General features: G+C 39.8%; 2 protein-coding genes across 2 annotated transcripts in view; one reads left to right on the top strand and one right to left on the bottom strand.

Moving 5' to 3' along the window:
• Window positions 1-146: 146 nt before the first annotated feature.
• esyt3 (extended synaptotagmin-like protein 3) lies at window positions 147-13,086 on the top strand. Its single transcript, XM_017420657.3, has 23 exons — window positions 147-669; window positions 2,891-2,932; window positions 3,155-3,289; window positions 3,777-3,853; window positions 3,981-4,050; window positions 4,138-4,227; window positions 4,332-4,387; window positions 4,520-4,640; window positions 4,723-4,899; window positions 5,261-5,343; window positions 5,567-5,615; window positions 5,722-5,811; window positions 6,219-6,281; window positions 6,372-6,431; window positions 8,334-8,405; window positions 8,526-8,612; window positions 8,806-8,955; window positions 9,928-10,268; window positions 10,344-10,442; window positions 10,621-10,752; window positions 10,823-10,928; window positions 11,145-11,194; window positions 11,789-13,086. Exons 1-23 carry the CDS (start codon window positions 316-318, stop codon window positions 11,841-11,843), a joined length of 2,559 nt encoding a protein of 852 aa, XP_017276146.1. The 5' UTR covers window positions 147-315; the 3' UTR covers window positions 11,844-13,086.
• Window positions 13,087-13,392: 306 nt separating this feature from the next.
• The window catches only part of tns1b (tensin 1b), a gene marked incomplete in the record, with an annotated part of 143,320 nt that continues 137,798 nt past the window's right edge, over window positions 13,393-18,914 (bottom strand). Inside the window, 9 exon segments of the mRNA XM_037976306.1 lie at window positions 13,393-15,874; window positions 15,979-16,008; window positions 16,587-16,655; window positions 16,747-16,915; window positions 17,176-17,202; window positions 17,338-17,406; window positions 17,487-17,564; window positions 18,032-18,124; window positions 18,310-18,438. Coding sequence (XP_037832234.1) covers window positions 15,736-15,874; window positions 15,979-16,008; window positions 16,587-16,655; window positions 16,747-16,915; window positions 17,176-17,202; window positions 17,338-17,406; window positions 17,487-17,564; window positions 18,032-18,124; window positions 18,310-18,438 — 803 coding nt within the window.

The raw sequence follows: 18,914 nt of genomic DNA, 5'->3' as shown, positions 1-18,914 counted from the left end.
TTATAAAACATGATAATTAAGCAAATATAAACAGTCTCTTTTAATGTTGGCTTCTATTTTTGGCTAAATGGTGGACTTTTGTTCTTTTTTTTCTCCCCCCACCCATGGACACAGGTGTGCCTACCTGCTTTTCGGAAGTTAAAAAACGCGGAAGTTTTCAGGGTGGGGGCGGTTTTCCAGCTGCGCCCAAACCAGACGCGTCATGTCTTCACGCGGGGATCAGGCTGTTAGGAAGGCAGAATAAGACAACAGAGAGCTGAAGAACTTCTCTCCTGTGGGCTTGGTGGAGCCGACCTCAGCGGGAGTCTCGGGGCCATGGCAGCCGCCTCTCAGACGCCTCCGGGCGGCCCGGCGCTGGCAGCTGCGCGCGGGGACAGCCTGTCGCTCCACGGCAGCTCGGAGCGCCTCACTCCCTCCGCTGTCAACCAGGTCATGATGGAGTTTCTCATCTACTTCGGCCGGGCCGTGGTCGTCTTCTACCCCGTGTACCTGACGGGATACCTGGGCCTGAGCATCAGCTGGGTGCTGCTGTGCATGCTGATGATCACCTGGTGGAAGAAGAACCGTCAGTGGAAAGACGCCCGGATCGGGTCTGCCATCGAGTTCGTGGACAACGAGACGCACGTCATTCACACGGAGCTGAAAAACACCTTACAGATGGCTTCATGGGTATGTGCAGCACAACAAGTTTCATACAATAAACTCTGTAAACAGACGTAAACAACAAAGTTCTCTGTCTGAGAAGTATGGGTGCAGGGGGTGCAGTAGCAACCCCTGATGGCTGCAGAAACATACATGAATTAATGCATAAAAACAGATTTCATTCATGTTGCTTGTTTCAGTCCCAGTAATGTATAATTCCAGTATATGTGGGAAACCAGCGCTGTTATTTTGTCTGCAAATTTTTACAACAGTTTTAGGGTATTTAAAAACAAACAAAAAAGAACCAACCAAATCTGCTGAGTTGTTTGTCTCCCATTGATAGTTAACAAGTCTTTAAATTAAAAAATTGTAAGCAAAGTTTGAGACGGGAGGCGAACCAACACGTGTGTTTGTTTATCTAAGGAAAGTGACTGAAAATAGGTCAACAATGGCAATGTCCATGTTTGGGACTGAGAAGTCCAACAATTATGATGTACTGTTACATTTTTTTATCCAGATCTGTTGAATAAACTATGCAAAGAAGTTTAAAACAAACAAACAAACAAAAAAAAAAACAACATAAAAACTGCCAACTTACTGGTCAAGTTTTGCAAAAGCTGTGTCTTTACGTCGCTCCACCTCCCTGCTTGAGCTTGATATCACAGTCATACAGGATCTATTATTAAGATATTTAAGGCGTAGGTCACAACGTTTAATTTGGCAACTATTATTTTACTCCACATCCTGCCTGACTGACAACAATCCCAACATTAAAAGTAGATAATCAGATTTTTGGAAATACTGGGTAAAGTTTGTCAAATGCTTGTTTTTTTCCCCAACAATTCAAAACAGAGAAACAGTTCAGTAGTTTCCTGAGGTTGGAAGCTTTTAGGTGGTATAATGACTGTCATAATTTGTTTTAAATTCAGATGCCTTTTTCTGGGCTGAAGAAACCCCAACGCTGCAGTAAAATTTAACAAATGCTTTTTCTTTCTTTGGTGTTGTGGAGCACAATGTTAGGGGTTAGGGGATATTTAATGGCACTCTGGGGATTTTAAAATCACATTATATTCATTGGATATGTTTAAAAACAAGTTTGAAAGTTTCTGAAATCCTTATATAATATGATAAACCACATTTAAATGTTTTAATGATGTGTTAATGCGTATGATGGATTATATCAAGGCTGACTCGTTGGTTTTCCCTCTTTTAGGAGGTCTAAGTCCTAATTTCAGGCAGAACCAACCCTAATGTTACACTTGACCCAGCAAACTCCAACCAGATGTATTGTTTTTCACATCCTTATGTTATCTTTAATCCTTTAGCATTTCAGACATTTTAAAACTCTTGAAGTGTTGCCTCTGCCTCAGCGGTTTGTGACACTGATTTCCCAGTTTTCCAACCTGACACCCAAGCGTGCAGCTAAGTTGTGTAAACCCAGAAGGACGTGGAGTCATTCTGTTGCTTTGGCAACAAATACACCGTATTTGCATCTCCGACCAGACTCGGGCAGACCCTCCCTTGGCGAGGCGTGGATGAAGGCAGCCAAACGTTCTGTTGGCTTCCAGGTTTTGCCACTTCACATTCGATCGTGCCACACCCTCAAACAGTGACTCATGTAACGTGAGAAAAAGGAAATGTTCTTTTAGTGTCACAGGAATGTAGAGGAATTTCTACAATGAATGTGAACTTAGATTAGATTCTTTTTGGGTCAGATTATGACGTTTATGGCATCTTTTCTGTCTTTAAAAACCTGCAGGAGCCTAATTAAAATAAAGCGAATGTAATTTCTGTTTTCCACTGAATGTAAAGTAGATGTATTAGAGTATGGAGTGAGATTTCTCTGTTTAGTGTTGCTTTAGTTCTCTTTAAACAAGGTGTGGGCCTGGCTTGTTCTGTTTGTTAAAACATGACGCCAAACTTCTGCTCCGGTTCACAGTTCTGATGCTGCAAACAAGTGTTGGTAAGCCCTAAAACAAACACTGTGGTGCTTCTCCATGTTTACCAAGAACTGCTGCCAAATCTCTGGAATCAGAATAATATATATATTTTTTTTTACTTCAATCTTAACACTTGATATTATTTCCATTCAACTGCTGCAATGGTCTCAAATTTTGCTCACTTAATTTGTTTAATTCCAGCCATATCATTTTGTTATGCATGCTATCATGTTGTAAATACAATATTTATAAAGTTTGTGATTGCAGACCCAGTTAAAGCTTTGTTCTTTTTTATTTCCCCCCCAAAGGTGCATTTCACAGAAGTCGAGAAAGTTCAGTGGGTGAACAAGGTATGGTGTTAAAATATTATCTTGTCCTGTTTGTAAAACTTTGAGGTGACGCTAAGCACCGTTCTTCTAAAATGTAGAGCATGTTTCAGACGAAGGATCAACAGATTTAAAGCAGCCTGCAAACTGAACAACATGTCAGCTGTATTAGTTATTTCTGAAAACAATGTGAACATCTTTACCTGAGCTCCTTTAACGATGCGAGTTTTGGCCTCCTGTGCTCAGGTGTTGGAGCAGGCATGGCCGTTCTTTGGGATGTACATGGAGAAGCTGCTGAAGGAAAACATCCAGCCGGCCGTCAGACTCTCCAACTCTGCGCTCAAAATGTTCACTTTTACCAAAATCCACTTTGGTCACAAGGTGAGTTGATATTTGACCATCGTATCTGTCCGTTTGTTCAACATTATTCACTCCAGTGGCATCATCATCATCATCATCTTTTGCATCCAAAACATCTCATAAAAAGCTGAACAAATTTTAATGAAGCTTGCAGAAAGGGATCATTGCATGCACATCTACAACTGATTAACTTTTGGAGACGGTTCTATTCAAGATGGCTGCCACTCAGTCAGTTTTACAAACATAGTAGTAGCTGAAACATATCCTCTGAGTGTGACATCTTGCACTGAGATTGGGCCTAACGTCATTTTCAAGTTTTGACTAATATTCCGACAACAGCCGTGAAAGGTAGCGAGTAATATGCATTCTTTCAAAAAAAAAAAAACTAAATCTTTTATTATTTTATAAAACGACACACATTTTTGGAATCTACCTGAAGCTGGAAATGAATCCTCTGTGACGAAGTGAGGTCATCTCATCAGTTTGGGGTTCTTTAAATGTCTTTCAGCCTTTCGTGATCTCAGGAATGAGAGCGTACACCCATGAAGTGGATCAGAGGGAGGTGATTCTGGACATGAACATACAGTCAGTCGGATATATTTTACATCCACAGCTGCTTCTGTTTCTGTCGGCGCCTGTAAACATTTTGGCGTGAACCTGTGAGCTGTGTTCCTGTCGCCTCTCCATCTTTTTCTTATTGTTTATTCCTCAGGTATGACAGTGACGTGGACATCGATGCAGATGTGAACTCGGCAATCACAGCTGGCGTGAAAGGACTGAAAGTGAGCGTAGTGTTTTTTTGTCTCCCGCTAAAGCTGTACTGTTTATGTCTGCTGCATTTGTTAAAAAGACATGCCTGAATATTCCAGTTCCAGGGGATGCTGAGGGTCATTTTAGAGCCGCTGATTGGTCAGGCTCCTCTGGTTGGAGGGGTCACTCTGTTTTTCATCCGCCGCCCTGTAAGCACACACACACACACACACACACACACATTAATCCAGCTGTGGAAGCCGTGTTAGTGTGATAAATCCTGTGTAAACCCATTTCCTGTCATTTCCCTCAGACTCTTCAGATCAACTGGACAGGCATGACCAATCTTTTGGACAGCCCGGCATTCAGGTGGGGCTTCTTCTTATTTATCTGAGTGACACGCCTTCCTTCCTGACATAAACAGTCTTTTTAGTCTCTCCAAACTTTTAACATTGAATTTTCTGGTTGCGGCTCTCTCTAATGTCATCTGCACCCTCTCAGTTCTCTCTCTGAGGACACGATCATGGACATCATAGCCTCTCTCATGGTGTTGCCGAACCGCATGTGCATTCCCCTGATAGACCAGATCAAAGTGGATCAGATGAGGTTTCCACTTCCTCGTGTACGTGACAAATATTTCTGCTGTTCATGCATAGAAATAAAAGTATTCTGATGTGAAGCTGTGTGACTGCTGCGCTCCTCAGGGGGTGGTGAGGGTCCACGTCCTGGAGGCCCGAGACCTGGTGGCCAAAGACACATACATGATGGGTTTAGTGAAAGGCAAGTCGGACCCATACGTGAAACTCCGAGTCGGCAACCGCAACTTCAAAACCAAGACCATCAAAGAGAATTTACACCCGAAATGGAATGAAGTTTACGAGGTAAATGATTCATGTGTGAAAGGCTTTTTGTCTTGTTTTAAACTTAAAAAATATAAAAGTTTACCTTCTCAACCTTTCAAACTTTGTGCTTTCTGATATGCAAACATTTCTCTCTTTCTTTAAATATAATTTGATCACAGGTAGGATGGAGGTGATACTAAAATTATTGTTGGCAACTTGTGTTAAATTAAATTAAATTCAAATTTTCCCCAGTTTATTCATTTTCCCTCATAGAACGGATCAAGTATTGTCTTTACTGCATGTGAACTTTAGATATTTGCAGAAAGCAGATTCAGTATTCATGATTTTTACACTAACTTCCTTCAAAACATTTAAACATCCACCTTTCCTTCACCTGCAGTTTGTGGTTCACGAGGCGCCGGGACAAGAGCTGGAGATGGAGCTGTTTGATGAGGACACTGATAAAGACGACTTTCTTGGACGGTAAGAAACGGACTAAAAACACTGAGAATAAATGTAGTTAATGATTATTATAAGGAATTAATATGGCAGGTTGTTTTAATTGTGATTTCTTTTGTATAACTGAGACGTGCACATATTTACCCTGCAATCCTATATCTAGTTAGTGTAAATACAAGAAGTGTCTTTTTAATTTTTAGGAAATGTAAATTTAAAAAGTGGTGTTAAATGATATTCTTTGTATTAGATATAACCTTGATTTAGGAGATGTGAAGATGGAGAAAGAAATGGATCAGGTGAGTTTATTTACATCTACTGAAATCCATCAATTATGAGCATAAAGAGATATTTAAGAAAATGGTACCAATTTTTTCATATATTTCATTGATTTTCTTGTTGAAGTGGTTTCCTCTGGAGGGGGTTCCACACGGAGAACTTCATCTGAAGCTTCAGTGGCTTTGTCTGAAGACAGACTCCAGTCTGCTGAAGCAGGTACTGTTGTTACTGAACTTCTTACTAATTAACCTAATTAATTTAATTCAAAATGCTCCTTCAGCTTCTTTTACTTGTCCAACTTTTAGTTTTGAGATGTTGCTGCCATACAGTTCCAAATTGCTGTTCTTTTTGGTAAAATTTCTTGGTTTAAACATATTTTTACTTTATTCTGTTCTGAATAAAATCTGGGGTTTTGAGATTTGAAAATCACTGAATTCTGTTTTTAATTTACGTTTTACACAACATTCCAACTTTTTCATAACTAGAGTCATATTTCTTATCAAAACATTCTTACAATTACTAACAACAGGTCTGTAAAAGACAAAAAACAATAGAATTGATGCCATTCGTAGCTCGGTTCCCAGCAGCTTAAGGTTTGTGTAAATATCATTTATTTCTTGCAGTTTGATAACGGCTTTGCCTGTGCCATGCTCTCAGTGTATCTGGACAACGCTTCAAACCTACCAGTAAGTGGCGTCAGACAGGAAGTGTTATTTCTCATTTGTACAAGTGGTTGATGCAGATGTGCTGAGTTCTGCCTTTCTGTTCGTCTCCAGAAAGACCACAGCGAGTTCACAGCAAACCAGAAACGAGGAAAGCACGGCAAGGAGGCTCGGGTGAGACTCCAGCTGTTTTTGTGTTTGTTGTGAGACCCGGAGTTTAAAACTAGTTTAGAAAAGCGCTTTTAAAAAAGTACGAGTTAGCCACAAAGCTACAAATGCTCAGAGTCTAAAGGTAACCTAAGAAAGACTTGATGCATGCAGACAAAGTACTGACAGGTTTTATGATGTAGTTTCATTCTCCACTCTCCAAGAAAAAGGATTTCTTTGTCAGAAAAGTTTCAGTTTTCACCTTCAGCATGTTGTGCACTATAATCCTGCTGTTAACCTCAGACAAAAAGTTGTTTTTTATCATAATTTCTTTTTTTTCCCTCTCTGACTAGTTGTGTTCGTTTCAAGACAGAAACTCTGTTGAAATGCCAAACAGCTGGTTTGTTCATGACAGATTCTGCCCGGGACACAAAGTGAAAGACGCTAAAATTTTAAGGAAACGGTGTCTTTAATCTGCTGCGTAGCCACAGAGATTTATCATTGATGAAATCATTTTAACAACAAATGTAGGAAAACTTATCTTCTGCAACAAAACTTCTTGCAGAGCTGCCCCACAGATTCTGACAGTAAAGAAGGGTTTTAACAGAAAAGAAGCAAATATTCTTTTTAACTTGCTCCTGTGTTCACATTTTTTCTGAACATAGCTGTAAAATCCTGCCATTTGGAGTTGCAGTTTTCTGTAATCGTTAGTTTTTTCAAAGTTTTCTTCATTTCCACTCAGATGCAATGCTTCGTTTATCACCATGGCAACCTGAACTCACAGCTGATGGGTCACTTGATTGGCAGCTTTTTTTTTTTTTTTTTAATATTTTTATCTCTGTTCTTTCTGCACACTTTGATATAATCAGCTAAAGCTTTTCAACAATTACCCAGAAACAATTTCAGCGATGTCATAACAATCTATCCAGAAACAGCAAAGTTCAGTTTGCAGCTTTTGTTCATAATTAGAAATAAATGTAAATATGGGTTAGAAAGAATATGTTCTTGAGTGGGGAAAGTTGAAACTTTAAGTGTAACACGTTAACATTTAGAAGTGATTGTTAAGACATTAGCTCCGTCAGGTCAGATACTTTCTGTTTGTGTGACAGGTGTGTCTGGCTCTGAGAGGAGCAGGTATTTCCTGTTTGTCTGCTGCGTGCGCGTCATTTCATCTCAACTTGTTGTTGTTACCAGCTCATGTCGATGTTGTGAGATTTCCTCTTTCACCTGAGGCTGGAACAGGCTGGGCTTCTCAGTATTAGAGAAAATAGTTTGGTAGGAAAACATTCCTATTTCTGAGTTTTAATAAAGCAAAAATGTTGGAGTTTGGAGTTTTCTTTTTTTCCTTTTTAAATTTGCTACACAAAACAAAACATGGACAATCAGGAGTTCATCTTCTGCGTTGTATATGTTAATCTTGTCTATTTTGGTGGTGATTTTGTCAATTTTATGCTTAATAAAATACTTAAGTTACCATTTTTGTTGCTGTTTAGAAGTTGCCGATCGCCCTCTGCTGGCCATCATTTGAAATTACACCAATAAAGTGGGAAAAAACTAAAGCTTGAAGAATTTTGGAAGAAAATAATTTTGAAGTTTAATTTCAGTGGAATGTTAAAAAATGATCCCACCCTTCTCCAGATCTGGTCCACATGTCTGGTGCTGTGTGGTGTGCTGCGTGGCGTGCTGTGTGGCGTGTCTGCAGTGTGTTAGAGCAGATTTCACAACTGGAAGCCAAACAGCCTGATTGCACACAAACGCCCAATATATTAAACTTAAAACTTTTTGTATAAAGTGTAGAGTGTTTCATTGACAGATGTGTCCTAAAGAAAGCAGATAAGATTTAGAAACATAATTAAAAGGTATAAATGGATACAGCAAATAAATGTTTATTTCCTCTTTGGTTTGAGTTTATATTTTATTTTTTTCTAGCTCACGAAACGAAATGTTGGTCCCAACTCGTATGTGGAATTATCTGTTGACAAGGATGTTCAGAAAAGCAAGGTATTCCACTCTCTTCACCAAAACAATAGCTACTTCTGTCTTTAAGTCATCAGTGATGCTTGTATTTATTGTACACGTGCTAATAGTTATCGTTTCACCTGTTTTTGTGTCTTTCTGCAGGCTGTATTTACAAATAAAAACCCAGTGTTTGAGCAGGGCTTCAGTTTCTTTGTGCACAATGTCAGCAGTCAGAAGCTCGTGGTTCAGGTCGGTCAGAACGCCCTGAACGCACCACCTAAAGACTCTTTAGGATCTCGTCTTTTAATGAGTTCCATATTTACTCTACTCTACATACTTGGAGAAGCTTGATGGTTAAATCAGTAATGTTGCAACAGTAAATAAGAAAACCTTGCATAAAAAAGTACTTTGCATAATTGCTGTGTTTGTTGGCTGGGTTCAGGTCAAAGAGCACGAGAAGAAGAATGTGCTCGGTGTTTTGACCTTGGACATGGAGCGCCTCCTGAAGATCTCCGACATGACTCTGGACCAGAGCTTCCCGCTGGAGCAGTCCGGAGCAAACAGCCAGATCAAGCTGAAGGCAACCATGAGGGTCTGTACAACATCTCACTCTCTCACATTCAAACCATTTTTGTTTCTTTCAGCTGTTTACAGATGCAGATAAATTAGCTGGTACCCTCCCACAATAATAATAATAAAAACAATCTGATGTGACTGGAGTTTTGTCTCATCAGTCAGAAACTTTGGGGCTTTTTCTTCCAGGAGTCCATTATGATTCAAACATGTAATGGTTTGTGTTTGGAGGGTGTCGTACCTTGACCTTGGAGTTCAGCTTGAATGCTTTCGTATATTTTCCTTGGCTTTTGTTCGACCATCCACATCGTCCGTCTGATGAACCCGGGCTTGCATTTCCTCTTGTGTCCACATCCTGGCAGGTTGGCTACTTCATAATCTTGTCAGCTATGGTCAGAAGAACATGAAGCTGTTGGAGATTGTTTGGAGCCTTTACCTTTAACATGAATATCTATAATCTTCTTTCTGAGCTCCTCGGACAGCTCTCACCTTTACTTTCTCTGCTCCAGGTTCAGTGTGCTGCTCCCAACCAAACCAAACAACCCAGTGGCTGTTTATTATATTTTAAATTGGCTGAATGTTTGATGGAAAGCTTGAGGCAGAGATCGAAGTAGTAAAACAAAAGTGCCAGTAATCTTGCACTGGCTTGAAAGTATCTGTGGTACTAATTAAGTTGAAACATTTAGTTTGAAACATGACTAAAATGCAGTCTGTTCATATTGTTTAAGTGTATTTTTGTCAAAAACAACAACCAAACTTTACTCATCAGAAGCTGAATGCATACAGATACACATTAGACTGAATCACTCTTCAGTAGAAATGAAGCTTTGTTTCTGTGAGCTGTAAGGGACTAACAGATTAATCTGTATCAGTAGATGGTGTAACTCATTTAGTTAAATGTGTTAATTTTCTTTTTAAAAACTAATAAGTTAGCTTTTTGTGCTGATGTTTTTAGGATATCTGACAGCTGCCATGTCTTCCATCTCCACAGGTTCTTGCTGTGGAAGCACCTCCACCTAAAACAGTCGTCACGCCTCCCTCCAGTGCTCAGCAACAGAAGCTACCGGCCAGAGGAGGTAACAGCTCAGTGGCCCCTCCCTCCGCCGCCGCTGTGGTTCCCTCCAACGCTGCCACCGCCGCCTCCTCTCAGTCCCGTCCGGGTGACCCAAATGAGAACTATTCGGCTCAGCGACGCCGTAGCTCCTTCTTGGTGTCTGAATCTGAGAAGTCCTCAAATTTAAACATGAGGAGGTACGACTCCCACAGCATGCTTTCAGATAACTCCATTGCATCGTCACGTTTCGACCTCTCAGAAGGCGCCGTCTATCCAGAGTGAGTTTATAGATCATCTTTTCCCAAACATTCACTTCTGCCTCCATACCAATGTTTTTCTTTTCCTCACTTTAGTGATATTAGGAACCATCAGGGCTCATTTGGAGAGATCCATCTGTCTGTAAAATACACGACTCTGAGGAGAAAACTTATTATCATGGTTCACGCTTGCAGGTTTGTTGCATTTCACCTCTATTATGTTAAAAATTAAAACTATTTCTTAGTTTCATTATTCGATGTGCAAATTAAATTCTGTTTTAATTTATATTTTAAACAACATCCCAGTGTTTTCTGAGTTGCTGTTTTAAAATAAAAAGCCTCAGAGCTTTCATGGTGTGTGTTTCTCCTGCAGGAACTTATTCCCCTGCAGTGAGAACGGCACAGACTCCTATGTCCGTCTGTATTTACTGCCCGACCACTCCTGGAAACACCGCAAGAAGACGCAAGTCAAGAGGAAGACGCTCAATCCTGTCTTTGATCACAAGTAAGCCAAACCATTTCATCCGATGTTTATGTTGATGAATACATTTATTTAAAAAAAATATCCTTTCCAGGTTTGAGTTTGATTTGTTGCTTGAAGAAGCACAAACCAGGAAGCTGGATGTGGCAGTTAAAAATAACAAGATGTTTCACACAAAAGAGAGGAAGGACATTGGCATGGTAGGTAGAACTTCGTGTTAAATCTTGTATTTTACCTTTTTGTCTAAAGTTGGACTTGGGAGGCTGAATATGCAGCCTCTAAATTTACAGCTTTGCTTCAGGATTGTGTGTGTGTGTGTGTGTGTGTGTGTGTTAGGCCTGAAGAAAGTCCAGTCAGCTTTAGTTTTCTCATGCTTAGTTTGTAACTGATTGAATTTACATTTCTTCTCCTCCCAGGTGTTGCTGGATCTCTCACAGATTGATATGACCAGAGGCGTCACAGAATGGTACCAGCCCAGATTTTTTTTTACTTCTTTCATGTGCCAACATGAAACCAAACTTATCAACATGTTCCTGATAACACACACACTTATCAGAAACATGTTGGTGAATTAATTACATTACCTTAACACTAAAACTTCCATTAGATGACATATTAAGGTCTAACCACTGAAAACCACCTGCTTTCTGATTGAAAATGCTACATTTTATAATTTGTGATACTTTTTCGAGTCTCATTTGTAGATTTTTACCTGTTTCTTTCAACTTTACATTAAAAAAGAAGCATCATTCTGAAAATTAATGCAGGTGGGAAACATTTCCTGAAATCTTAATCCAATACTTGCACTAATGCTATCATTTAAAGTCCCTCCACTGTGGGACTTCAGTCCACACATGGACAAAATCCAAGCCATGGACCTTGTCAATCAAATCTGAGACATTCTTGTACAAAAAACAAAACATATCCCATAAAATAGTTTAAAAACCACTTCTGTACAGGAAGTCAGTGAGTTCTTATAGGAAAGAAGCAGATGTTGCACACCAGCAGCACAGACTCTGTTTGGGAAGCAAACATGAACATTTTTCTCTTTTATTTTAAGGTATGAGCTCACACTGCCCGGGCTGAAAAGATCTGCATCAAAGATTATTCTGTAAAACTCCTGTTGAAGCTGCAGATTTCCTGATCTCACCAAGATGGAATACCACCAAGAAGCTCAGCGGACATTACTTCTTCATCCCTTACATGGAAATGGTATTTAAGGACATCTTGCCTTTGTTGCATGTTTCACATTTAGCCACTTTTGGAACAGCTTATTGTGTCATAAATACAGTGACAGCAGAGGCTATGTCGTAATTAAAAACAAGGATTTATTTTTTAATAGATTATCCTTTTCCATAGAAAATGTACTTTTTTTTTTCCCCCCCAAAAAATGTTTACCACCAAGACGAGGCAGCACCAATTTTTGAGGTCACCTGAGCTAAAGAGGAGTTATTTTGGCATAATTTAGTGCTGCAGCAATATAAAATCAAAATGTGTCAAGACAAAGCACATTAAGGCCTGTAAATAGCTAAAGAACATGTTTAAAGCTGATTAGATTAAAAATACATACATTTTATTCATTTACAGCGCTAAGGTTTTATGTCCCAGTTTAATGTTTTATTTTTTTACATTAAGAATATCACAAAATGTTTATATTGAAAAAAGAAAACTGCCTGGCTTTTAACTTTTGTTTTTGGGAGGCTTATTTTTACGCTGCTGCGCCTGTAGCTGAAGGATTTGCTGAAATATTTTTAAAATTAAGCTTGTTTTCTATTAAGCTACTAAGGAGTCATGTTTCCAAGTTTGCTCTGTCTGAAGGGATACTTAGTGAGTTTTGTTCTCTGGTTATATTTATTGAAATTTTAGTTTAAACGGTTTTAAAGATTTGTTTATAGTTTCAATAAAGGGGGAATTTGAATGTGATCACAGAAGCAGATTTATGGTCTACTCTGTGAAACTTTAATAGTTGATTAACAGCAAAGGCAGCCATTTGCTTTGGTAAACCCAAACTTCTGCCCCCTCCCACTCCGCTCGGACAGTCGTCTGTTACTCCGTCCAAACGGTTGGCCTGCCTATGACCAATGTTTGTGTGATGGCTCTGATTGACTTTCTCTCTCCTCTCAGTTTCACAGCTGCTTGTTTTGTTGTTGGTTGCATCTCTTTAGCCTGTAAATGCAGACTGCACAGCCAAAACCCAGATCTGAAACTGAGAGCAGACATTCAGCACTGATCAACACACACCTGGGCAACAAAAAAACACACTACTCGCATGTTCCAACTGGGTGTTCTGTTACAAATAAGGCTCTTTTCTGTATCTGATCCGGATGTAAACACCTAGAAATAAAAGGTGAAACGTTCTCTTGTCTCATGTTCATCTTTTGATGTCAAACCCAAATGTTTTCAGCCACCAAAATGAAGGAATTGGCCTGCCTGCACCACTGCTTTTACAGGAGAGTTCAGAATCCTCCATCAGAGCAGAATGGGTCAACATTCCCTCCAAAACCTCCAGCAGCTGCTCTCCTCAGGTCCAGATGTTTGCAGACTGCTGGGGTTGTAGTTACTCCACAGTAGATAATGTGTGTGCGTGTCTGTATGCACACATTTATGCACACAGATAGTGCACATATAATGTATTTAGAGACAAGGACACCATACAACACACACTTTGATTTGTACTGCTTTTAATGTGTTTTTTTTATCCGTCAGGAATAGTAAAATACATAGGATGTAGCAAACAAAGCTTTGTACAGGCATACAGTAAGTAGCTCATTCATACACATTCTGCAGACGGATGCTTCTGGAGCTTGGTGCAGAATTGTCAAACACTCAGCTGGAAGTCTTTTTGCTCTGATAAATGTTACAGAAGCAACACTTCTTTTCCTTTTTTTGTCACAGAAACCGAATCAAAGAAGCCCTTGCTAAGACTTGAGGATGCTACAGATTAGTCAGCAGCATTAAGGTTAACAGTTTGACGTGAACATGCAAGCCACAGATTATAATAAATAAACATTTTAATAAGATATAAAAACCCTGTAAGTGCTGCATTTTAGTTTTTAAGTCAAATTAAATCCTTAAACTTTTTAAACCTGTTTAAATATGCATCATGCTGCTTAGTAGTTTAAAAATATGTAACGGCCACAGTGATTTTTCTTTCTTTAATGGATGGGGGAACTTAAAAGTACTGATTTTATGCAACTAAAACACATTTAGTTAATGGTTTACCACAAATCACAGCTAAAACACTGTTTAGAAGGAAGTTGGTTCCTTTGTAGTGATCTTTCTGCACCACATGAGGGCGCTGGCATCCTGGTTTTCCATCACCAGCTCCAGACCCAAGATCTGGTCAAATAAAAAAAAGAAAAACTACTTTTCTAATTTTCTTTTGTTTAACTTCATTTTAAAACATCATAGGATTTAAAAGAAAAATTGGTGGCACAGGTATCTTGTAGATTCAGGACAAGCAAACAGTTTTGATCGAGTTATTTCACTTAATTAAAAACCTTGAAACTAAAAAAGCATCTTTTTTTTGAATGACCGGGCCGGTAAACCAAATCTGAGGCGGCGTGAGCCTTTACAGGAACCAGGAACGCTGCTTTTACACACAATATTCTCTCTTTTGACAAAAAGAAACACACTGATAATACTTTCAACATTTAAGTGCTAATTGTGAACAAAAACTCTTTAAAAACGTGTGTTTGATGTTGCTTTAAAAGAAAACAAACCAAAAAAAAAAAATCTAATTTGGACTCCATTAACCTTCTTCCTTATAAAATATTTCCCCTCTCAAAAGTAGACTTTAAGAAAACATGAATATTTAAAGAAACATAAAAAAACAACAGTGATACGCTTTTAAATGCACACACTTTACACCTTTTATATGTCAAAACACTTCAGCCAAAATAAAAGCTTTCCTCTCGCTTGATGTATACTTTATAATACATGAATACAAGATAAAATGGAGCAACAAAGCAAAAAAAATAAATATTTTAAATCACTGTCTGGAAGTTTATATATATTTCTTTGTATATCTACTGTATATACTTATAGCTTACATTTGGGCAGGGTGGGTGTTACAGTTTTGGTTAGATGATGATGCAAAGACGGAAACACGTGTTGGCCCTTCAGTGGTGAGTGGAGTAAAGAGACAGGAAGTGAGTCCTCCTCTGATTGGATGCAACGACTCGACAGCATCTCACCTTCAGTAAAAAGGTGAGCTGCTCTTCTTTAGCTTCAGTCCTAAGCTTATCTCCAAGTTTTGCATATTTAAGACAGCTTGGATATGTTTTTTTAGTTATTTCTTTCTCCTCTTAAATAGTTTCGGCATCGAGGCAAAAAAGTCAGGCACCAAAAGTTATCTATCTAGTTCAGTCCTACTGAAAAAAAAAAGCTATTTAGAATATTTACAGACATCACCAGCTGCAAAACTGACATACAGTATCAGTACATACAGAAATAATCTATTTCTAACAGTATTTTTTTTTATTAAGCAGCGATATTTGTTGTACAAAAGAATACTTCTGACCCTCCCACAGTGGCACACTATACACCCCCTGACTACTTCTTTAAAATCTTTGGTTGACCAGCCGAAAGCCTGATAGAAAAACAATCCAACTTTATATCAGACTACTTGACGACTTCTTAAAAAAAAAAAAAGAAAAACAAAAGAAGCAAAAACGTAACATTTGAACACTCAAATCTCATTCCCTCTTCCCGCTTTTTAGGTTCCCCTTCCAGGGAGATAAAAACCATTTCCCCCCCCCGCCCCATTACCGCACGCAGCCACCCCCCCCATCCTGCACTTCCTCTGGTCCGTTCTGAAGCCCGTCCCAAAATAAAAGGCCACACACACAAGCTGCACTCACTCATCAGCTTCCAAACACGCCGAAAATGTGACAGAACAGGAAAAAACGGTGAAAATAAAACGTTTCTGTGGCGAACAGGAGAGAAAAGAACCAAAGGCCCATTTAAAAAAAGCGCAAGGGTTGGTTTGTTTTTGGCCGACAGTACTCATCGTGTCTGCGAGGCGACCATCTTTGAGACAAAGTTGACGATGGCGCTGGCGGGCTGGTCGGGGTCCAGCTCGGCGAAGATGTGGCTGATGTTGTCCGTTGTGCTTCCCTGCTTACGCGCCACGAACCCAAAGAGCCTGAAAGACCAGAAACAGAGATTCACACCCAGAAAAGCTTCGTTCTGCTTCACCTTCTGTGACGAGAGACACTGAAACACGCAGCCAACAGAAAGTTCACTCACTTGGATGTGCCTCCCTCAGTTTTACTCCATCTGGAAGGGTTCGATAAAAAGGAACATTATTGACATTTATTTTGTGAAATCAGATAAGACAGCACCAGATATTTAACATCAACTGAGGAAAAATAAAGTAAACTTTCCTTCCAAGCAGTCAGACTTTCCTGAACTATTTTTTTTTTAAAAAGTGGTCTTGATTAATAGTTTTCCAGACTTCCTAAAGGTTTTTCAAAGTTTTCTTTAGACTTTGGCTGAAAGTCATGTCTTTAGAAAACAGGAAAAAAAGAGAATGCTTCATCCATCATCATCCTTTGTCAGGTTTTCAGCTAACAGCTCTTTGGAATTCATCTTATAGGAAATAAAATCCTATTTTCTGTCAAACTGAAAACCGAGAACATTGGATGACTTAAAGACTTTTGCACAATACTGAGGTGCTCCCGATGATGCAGTGGGTAATAATACATTGTAGACAAATACATGGAAAAAAAAGCAGTTTTAAGCATTTTGTTCTTTGTGTCGAAAAAAGAAAAGATTTTCCTACATGAACTGGTCAAAGACGAGTAAGAAAAGCCAGATAAAGTCAAACGGTTTAAATGTTTTCTCTGCGTACTCACTTTCTGTCCTGAGGGTCTGTATCGCAGAAAGTGACAGTGTTGGTGGGATAGTGGCGCCGGAAGAAAAGCCTGAAAGAGAACCAACCCAGCGAACAGATTATTGACTTTGCTGAACGTCACGTTTAGGTTTAAGGGATTGTTTCGCAGGTTTCAGCCGTACTTCCTCTGGTTGTCGGTGAGCGTGATGCCCTGCGAGGACACCTTGAAGTGAACCACGGTGGCGGCGGGCGGAGAAGCGGCAGCCAGCGTCTCAGTTATGGCTTTGGCAACGGCCTGGGGGCCCGTCAGGGATTCCATCTCCACCGAGTTGATGTAGAGAACATTGCATGCTGGGAAGAGAGAAGCGGTCCCGGATGGATAAGACGTGTTGTAGAAAATCCCCCCGGTTCATGCAGAAACACTACTCCTGATTAGTGGACATGCTTCCTGGAACAAGGCTGAGGTTTTAGAGGGGAATCCATACGAATCATTCCACGTACAACATTCAGTTTGTTACAGAGGAGAATTTGGATGCTGTTGTTAAAAGACGCGTCACGTGTGAACAGACAAACATGTACGATGCACATTCCACAGGTCAAGATGCTTTTACCATGGGAATCAGCAGGGTCGCTCTGCACTGGGATAACAAGGACGTCAGGTTGTCAGAATAAGTCACTGAGGTCACATTCAGGATCCATTTATTGAATCTAACTTCTGGATTTTTTTGTTGAAGCAAACATGAGATAAAAACAACTTTAAACAGGTTTTATACCTGCTCCTTGTTTCAACCTTTCCACCAGCGGGTTTATTGCTGCGACCGCGGGCGTTTCCTCCATCAGATCTACAGAAAACACATTCACATCTTAAACCAACGAAATCCCCTCTGAATGTACACGTCCTGTTTAAACACACACTTCATACCTGCAGTCGGGATGATGAGCTTACAGGGAAGAGCCAAAGGTGTGATGGCATGTTGGTAGACCAGCGCAGACAGACAACCTGACAAACAGGACAAATATTCACAGAATCAAATAAAATCACATTTTCTATTTTCCATCTATTGCTCTCCATTTAGCTTCAGATTGTTCAATATAAAAATAAGAAGAATAATCTGACGGTTAGTCAAAAAGTTGGAATTGAAATAATAAATGTTTTCTGGTTATATATTTGTCTTATGTTTTAACAGCATATGGATTTATATGGATGTACAGTGCTTCTTAAACTTTTCAGCCTGTGACTCTGACTACAACTTGGTGTTTCATGGCCCACGCTGGGGGCCCAACCTGAACTTTGGGAACCAGTACTCTAATATCTGAGACCAGGTTACTGGATCTCATTAGTCTGGAGAACAGAAGTTGCAGCAGGATTAGACGTCTGACTGATAAACAGCACGTCGTCTTCATGTTGAACCAATTCAGACATTACAAAGCTGAATGTACGTTGAACAAAAGCAGAGCTTCACTTACCAAAATAAGGCTCGTTGGGGCAACCTTTGAGCTTCACTCCTTTAGGGCTGCTCTCGATCAGGAAGTGCCTCACTAGCTCGTTTGTGATGTCGCCTGTGACACACGAGGAGTCAGACTAACATCAAGACATTACCTCAGGTCTTTGACATTCATACACTAACTCTGTTTTATCTTATCTAAGGCCAAAAACGGACAAAGAAGAGATCTATCAACTACGTCTTTGTAGGGTTTCTAACTGCTCTGATGTCAGTAATGCACCCTCTCTTCTTGGCCCCTACCTTTTTTGCTCTGATGCACAGTTGGAGGTGGAGAGGCCACCTTCATGGCCAAACCATACGCCCCTCTGAATGAGTGGCTGTCCCGGATAACGAAGGCTCCCGGCTCTCGCTCTTTCAGCAGGTTGATAGCTGCAACACAAAAGATTTTTTATTTATTTATTGTGGTTAGTGGGTGTACTGCTGCTGCTGCTGCTGCTGGATCATCATCAATCCATGCTCATATTCTCCCACAGATTTAAACCAAAGAGTGCAGATTTAATGAAGAATGTTTGTCAAAATGTTATATACATAAAGTACACAGAGGGTTTAAACTGTGTTTCTCAGGACCAAAAACTGGTGATATTTAAACGAGACGAGGAGTAAACAAAGGTCACAATATAGTTCAAGAAAAAATGTGCAAAAACAAGACAAGAAGAAACTTATGGTGTCCGGTTAAAAGTGGTTCTGGCGCTTCTGAACCTTCTATCAGACAGCTTGGGGGAGAAGAGTCCATATGGAGGATGGGGTCTGAATCGATGCTGTTTGCAAGGCGAATACAGCGTGTTAATGATGGTCAAATCATTCCTTTATAAACCACCGTACTTTAATACAGCCAACAGATTGTC

Source organism: Kryptolebias marmoratus, linkage group LG6, assembly GCF_001649575.2.
Source record: "Kryptolebias marmoratus isolate JLee-2015 linkage group LG6, ASM164957v2, whole genome shotgun sequence".
NCBI classification, from domain to species: Eukaryota; Metazoa; Chordata; class Actinopteri; order Cyprinodontiformes; family Rivulidae; genus Kryptolebias; species Kryptolebias marmoratus.
Note: the sequence above shows the minus strand (reverse complement) of the source record. Positions and strands in the feature narration are given on the sequence as shown.